Source organism: Macrobrachium nipponense, chromosome 1 (genome assembly GCF_015104395.2).
Source record: "Macrobrachium nipponense isolate FS-2020 chromosome 1, ASM1510439v2, whole genome shotgun sequence".
In the NCBI taxonomy this organism is placed as follows: domain Eukaryota; kingdom Metazoa; phylum Arthropoda; class Malacostraca; order Decapoda; family Palaemonidae; genus Macrobrachium; species Macrobrachium nipponense.
The window spans coordinates 46,263,013-46,270,512 of record NC_087200.1 but is presented as its reverse complement, the minus strand read 5'-3'; the positions used below and the strand labels follow the sequence as shown (position 1 = coordinate 46,270,512).

Below are 7,500 nucleotides of genomic sequence, written 5' to 3'. Positions count from 1 at the left end.
TCTAGGGCACAATTTTTCACGGATACAACATTCATTGAATAGAATGGCTTTTTCACTGTTTCCCAGCTTTTTTGAAATTGATTCATATTTTCTAATTATTTTCTTCACTTCATTGTTCAGGTTACTAATGGACACATAATGGGTTTCTTACATTTACTCCAGTATTTTTACAAAAACGCGACAGCTGTTTTGTCAACCTATACGTATTGACGTTATCAAGCGTACTGATACAAATATGAGCCTACATGCGTTTTGTGACGTCATGAGGACGGAAAGGTAGTACAATTGCCAGATACCTAGTTTTAAATATTTACAAAAGACTATAGTGAAACATGAAATAAGACAAATAAATGAATATGTTAACAGAAATTATATCAAAAGTTGAAAGTAAGTTATTATATACAAATTTCACATAAATATATATTAATTACATATATGTTTAATTAACAAAATGTCAGTGTGCGCTCCTGTCCGCGTGTGGTGGTGGTCTTGTTCCACGCAGTTGAAGGGCTGCCCTTCTACACGAGGGCAAAGATCGGTCTGCCTCGCGTTGGATGTTAAGGTTTGGGCGTTGCATGGCGATGCTGACGGCTTCTGATATCAATAAACGATTGTAGTTGCCTTCCTTGTGTATTATTTTGGTGTTTGTGAGAAGTTCTTGTACGGATGGTTTTTTTATTGTGGGTATCCACAAAGTGCTGGTGAATAGCACCTTGGTTTCTGTGGGCCTGCATGCGACATTTGAGTGTAGTGGTTGTGTGTCCGATATAGCATTTTTTGGGGCGACTGACATTGCTCGTCAGCACAGACAAACTTGTATACTATATCAGATTCAACCTCTTTCTCCGTCGATGGAGCCGTACTATTTTTCATTACCAGTGAGGCCGTAAGGTTTGGCTTGCAGTAAATTCTTGCTGTTATTTTGTTATATGGTGCTAGGGGGGTGGTTCCTCTTCGCAGTATACCAAGGAGGGCTTTCCTTTTGTCTTCGTGGTGTTTGTTGTATGATATCTGATGGTATATCACTATTTTTCTTTGTCTTTGTCTTGTGTGTTGTCCCTCGGGGTCGGGTTATGGAAAGCATCTAATCTCTTTTTGACAACTTGCTGGATCATGTCATCTGGGTAGCCGTTATTTGTGAGCAGCTGTTGAACTCTGTTAATTTCTTCGTTCGTCGCTTTCCACGTCGAACATTGTGTTAAGGCACGTTTTATGTATGCATTTACCACAGACCGTTTATATGCATCAGGGCATTCTCCTCTAGCATTTAAGCATCTCCCAGCATCTGTCTTTTTAGTGTATACGGTGGTATTGTATTTGTTGTTTTTCTGGGTCACAAGTACGTCCAAGATGACATGATCCAGGGACAACACACAAGACAAAGACAAAGAAATAGTGATATACCATCAGATATCATACAACAAACACCACGAAGACGAAAGGAAAGCCCTCCTTGGTATACTGCGAAGAGGAACCACCCCCCTAGCACCATATAACAAAATAACAGCAAGAATTTACTGCAAGCTAAACCTTACGGCCTCACTGGTAATGAAAAATAGTACAGCTCCATCGACAGAGAAAGAGGTTGAATCTGATATAGTATACAAGTTTGTCTGTGCTGACGAGCAATGTCAGTCGCCCCAAAAAATGCTATATCGGACACACAACCACTACACTCAAATGTCGCATGCAGGCCCACAGAAACCAAGGTGCTATTCACCAGCACTTTGTGGATACCCACAATAAAAAAACCATCCGTACAAGAACTTCTCACAAACACCAAAATAATACACAAGGAAGGCAACTACAATCGTTTATTGATATCAGAAGCCATCAGCATCGCCATGCAACGCCCAAACCTTAACATCCAACGCGAGGCAGACCGATCTTTGCCCTCGTGTAGAAGGGCAGCCCTTCAACCGCGTGGAACAAGACCACCACCACACGCGGACAGGAGCGCACACTGACATTTTGTTAATTAAACATATATGTAATTAATATATATTTATGTGAAATTTGTATATAATAACTTACTTTCAACTTTTGATATAATTTCTGTTAACATATTCATTTATTTGTCTTATTTCATGTTTCACTATAGTCTTTTGTAAATATTTAAAACTAGGTATCTGGCAATTGTACTACCTTTCCGTCCTCATGACGTCACAAAACGCATGTAGGCTCATATTTGTATCAGTACGCTTGATAACGTCAATACGTATAGGTTGACAAAACAGCTGTCGCGTTTTTGTAAAAATACTGGAGTAAATGTAAGAAACCCATTATGTGTCCATTAGTAACCTGAGCAATGAAGTGAAGAAAATAATTAGAAAATATGAATCAATTTCAAAAAAGCTGGTAAACAGTGAAAAAGCCATTCTATTCAATGAATATATATATATATATATATATATATATATATATATATATATATATATATATATATATATATATATATATATATATGTGTGTGTGTGTGTGTGTGTGCGTGTGTGTGTGTGTGTGTGTATTTATGAATGTCTTTTACTATAATACAACAGAGTTTTATAGGCCTTTTAACTTCATATATATATATATATATATATATATATATATATAATATATATATATATATATATATATATATAATATATATATATATATATATTCTACACATTCGACACGAGCAAGCAGATCTTCGACTTTTTTTCTTTTTTTATGTAAATTGTAGTACTTGATAAAAAAGATTCCTCCTCCATAATAAATACAAAAGTGGATTATGTATCTTTTACTATCTATCAATATAGATATCTATACTTTTTATAACCTATATGCTATTCATGTTTTAGATAAAAAGTGATACACATACCTCGGAATTGCTTACCGTTTAACAATCATTATTTGTTAAGAAAGCTATATATTATTTTTTCCGAAAATTCACAATAATATAAAAATTTTCTTCATTACTCTATGAGGTTTGTAACAGTTTCCATACTTTTTCTTTTCTTGATAAGCAACTGAAATTCTGTAAAATGGCGCGTACTATTTCCTCTTTTATTAAAAATATATTGGTCAAGAAATATATGCTTTGATAAAAGCCATAATCATCTAAAAAGATCTACTGAATTCCACAATTTGTAACTTGCTTTTATTTTCGGGTGCCTTTTGTTCATAATAACTGTCATGATATTCGTCCATATCTCATATATTCTTAAAGTATATCCTACCATCTTCCGCACCAAATGCTTCAGTCATGCGTATATCCATGTGTGTTTGTATACCGTGCAAACTCCATTGCATTCATGGCATGATTTATTACGGTAATAAAGACCTCGGCTCAAGCAGTCACCACTTTGATGCATCTGCAGTGCACGAAGAAGCCTTTACATTAGTGTCAGAGTTTCATTGGAATTATTGTTATAATTGCCCTATTCAAGTGATCACCTCCGTGCACTTTTATTTACCTTATAGTTTGCAACATAGTGAAGAATACAATATTGGTGGTTTATTTGGATAGGTTGCTTACCGTATCGTATTCATTTAATGTATTAAACGACACCATTTTAAAACCTAATAGCTTACGTGGAGAGAGTGCTTAAATCACTTTACCTTGGTAATGTAATAAATAAATGCTAAAAGCCATTGTTTAATTGAACAGAATTATGAAAGGGCCAAATTTCGGTTATGATAAATAGTTAGTAAAATGAAAGTGCCATTTTCATTTTTGTATTAGTTAGAAAAGATGATAAGAGCTTATGCAGGACTATAAAAAGCCCTCTACAGCAACCCTACACTTTTATACCTTGTACCTACACAAGAAACGAGATTTTTGATCGATTCTCTGATAACCAGTACATCCAGAGCGAGCGATTCTTTTTATAACGCATTGCAGTTTTGACATACTAGAAGTGCACACGGGTATTGAGGATATGAACAATCGAAAATCTTCCCAACGCCTATGTGATAACCCTGTGCTTGTGAGATAATCAGTAGGCTATGTCAAAAAGTATCGGGTGTCAGTTGTGTTTAGAAATGGGGGTTGTGGAGGTTGGGGGGTTGGGGGAGAATAATAAATTCCTACTTTAATGAAGTGCAATCAATTAGTGAGTGAAGTGTAGGTTGTAATGGCCGTAGAATTTATCGACATTTAGTTGGTTCTCATTACAAGAACTTAGTATATTTTAATTATTCTTTAAAAAAGTAAATAACTTGAGCTTACATTAATATAATCAGTAATATATGTAATAAATTGAATAAATTTAGAATAAGTGATAGTTTTATTGAACATTCTTAGCTCTCACGATTATTCCTAAGAGGAAATTAATATAAATAGAATGCTTTCCTTACGCTGAGGAAAGATTCAAAATATAGCACGCGTACGAAGATGTGGGTCATAAATATTATAAAAAATATTTCCAATATATCTCATAGATTTTCGAATTGCATAAGCAAATGAATAACGACGGGATCCTTAGGAGGAAAACGCTCTGGCAGACAACTGCAACCTTTTACCAAAAAAATATTAGTAAAATAAGATCATAAGTCTTCCATTCAAGGTGCCTGTAAATCAAATAATAAAAACTAGGTTATTAAGAAACTTAAAAGCAATATGCTTATTAATCATAGACGTTAAAAGTTATCAGTTTAAAAGTTTTATATTAAATAAGTGGAAATAGACAGTAAATGTTTTTCATATAGTGAAGCAAAACAGAAATCTTCATATCTGTTATTTGAATCCTCCAACAGGTAAAACCAGGAATTAAACGAACCTCGTAAAAAAAAAAAAAAAAAAAGCCGTCGTAAAATCAATGACAGCGTCAAAAGGGAGTGACACCCCCCCCCCCCCAACACCCCCAATGGGGACGAGGTTGGAATTTGGGTGGGGAGGAGATGAGGCAGGAAACTACTAATCTCTGCTAATTTGATTACTTTTTTAACGTTCCAGTAAAGTAAAATTTTCCTCCTGGGAGGGTCGTTATTATGGATGGCAGCTCGGAGGAACAGATGGCACGTTGCCTAGGAAAATGGAAGACCTAGATAAATGGGGAAATTTAAAGAAATAACAAGCGAAGAGCATTCACATCAAATATTGTCTATGTTGGTGATTTTCTATTGATTGAAAAAAGCAAAATTCGGAAATTAGGAATATAACATGTAAAACGTTTTACCTCATCAGTTTTTTTTTTACAATCTTTTTTTAAATCTAGAGACTTACCGATATATGTTAAAGAGAAATGGATTATTACGACCAGGAAATGTGAATTCTATGCTTTAGTAAGTTGATTACACGAATATTTCAGAGTATTAAGAAGTATGCACAAGTGAAATATGGAAATCACGATATCTGCTGTAAAATCCTATTGATTACATCATTAAAATATACATACTAATGAAAATGGATTTATATGAGAATATACGTCAATATGGTAAAGTTTAACTAAGGAAGCATTTAAGTAATTACAAGGACAACATGGTTTTAAATAATCTGGTTACATGTAGAACAGGATATTTTAAACAGATAGATAGATAGATAGACAGATAGATAGCTAGAGATTTAAGTAGGATAACATCCTAACCATTACATTTTCTTATCTAAATTTTATATGAACAGACATTTAGGGATTCGCCCATTAAAAATGTTCCGTCTAAAGATTTTGGGCTAAACCTCTCTACATGCCTATATCTCATTTAATTTTTTGAATGATGTAGAGGCAACCTTTCCATTTTAAAAAGTAATTATTAATGGACCATAACAAAGATATTATCAATTAGAAGCATTTTCTCTAATATGGGTAGAAACTGTATTATTTATGCTTCACATTTTGCTTTTTTGACAGTGGCGTGTTCAACAGTGACTGTGTCACGTTGCCAGGCAGCGTTGCGCACACTGGTGGTTTTTCCTTGGTTCCAGCCGACGTGTCTCTGCAGAGAGCCCCGACTCGATCCACAGTGCAACGCCTTCAGGGATCTTCTTTTTGATCACCCGTGCGTCTTCGTCAGCAGAAAAGGTAAGCAGTCGCCTAGCTTTATATGCCCATTAGGGTCACAAGATCTCTCTCTCTCTCTCTCTCTCTCTCTCTCTCTCTCTCTCTAAACTTATGAGTCTCGTCGATGTATAGCCTGTTTCATTTTTATATCTCCTAGTTATAAGCCATATGTTACTGGAACTTTGTACTTTAGGGACTTTTTACCATAAAAACATGAACACTTCAGATCACATGTCTAGTGCATACTTACTTCTCAAGCGTTAGAAAACGCTTGAGGAGAATTAAGAGAAGTTAATTTTATTATTAGGACGATCTGAATTAGTTTTAGCAATTAAAAAGGTTAATTAACCGATCAAGAATGCATAGAAAACATCTTTAGAATATATCATTGCTCGAATCATAATTTCATGAGTGATCCAGCTAATTGAGTTTGACACTACCACATGATTTAAGTTTTACGTGAAGGAAGAAATTACAACTCTGTATGATATAGATTATTAGCAATATAAGGAAAAACAGAAGCAATAGAAGAGACCGATTCCACTTTAGGCGATCCTCCGTGAATTTAGAAGTGCAGAAGTATCCTTTCTAACTTCTACAGCAACTTATTCTCTCAAGAGAATAGAAAGCAAGCAATGAAACTTCTCAAAGGACCGAAAGTTGAAGTTCCGAGTTACTTATGATGCTATGCCGAATAACCCTTCGTTGCATTTGTGCATCGTGCTTTACACCAAAACCTTCAAGTATTTATATGTTTGAGAAATTATCCCGTGTGCCAGACAATGAATTCCATGACAATAAATCGAAGTATTACTTAACAAATATCGTGTATTTTTTATAGATAGATAAATGGGTAGATAAGTATAAATATGCATGCTTTGCTAAGCATAAATATCTACATAAAGAAGCTAAACATTTTCATGGTTAGTGTTTAGTCAGTCCATAAAAGCAAATCTCGAACATCCTTTGAGCTGCTATATCTTTAGTAATCTAATAGATAGACAGACAGACAGACAAACAGACAGAGATGGGTGGAGCAATGATCATTTCATAATTGCAAAATCAATCACTTTATGTTTGCGTAAACGACAATATCTTATGTATTTTTAAAAAATCAAACAATCTCCATGGTCATGATTATTCAACAGTGAAAGCTAAACTAAAAACGAGTCTGAATGGTCATTATCATTTTTATATTAGAAAAAACATAACATGATAGTGTAATTTACGAATGAGACGATAAAAGACCACACAACATTTTAGTTGTTAAATATGTAACTTGAAAACTGGTTACTACATTATTTCATGTAGCCTGTGCATATATTGAATCTATATTTATGAGCATTTATGAGAATGGTCAATTTGCATATAATTGCTTGACTATCATTATTATTAGCCAAGAGTAAACTATGGAGCTATTAGTAGAGCCAATGATGAAATAGGGGAGTTTTAACTTATATTGGAAGCTTTTATAAACTTTGAAATAATTATAAAGCTATCATAAGACAAAATTAAAATTTTTATATCTTAACTA

The 7,500-nt window shown here is 34.1% G+C and overlaps 1 protein-coding gene across 3 annotated transcripts in view; it reads left to right on the top strand.

Moving 5' to 3' along the window:
• The window catches only part of LOC135219297 (uncharacterized), a 349,477-nt gene that overhangs the window by 108,339 nt on the left and 233,638 nt on the right, over nt 1–7,500 (top strand). For all 3 annotated transcript variants that reach the window (XM_064255950.1, XM_064255949.1, XM_064255947.1), the window contains exon 2: nt 5,817–5,987. In XM_064255950.1, coding sequence (XP_064112020.1) covers nt 5,817–5,987 — 171 coding nt within the window. The remainder of the gene's footprint in view (nt 1–5,816; nt 5,988–7,500) is intronic.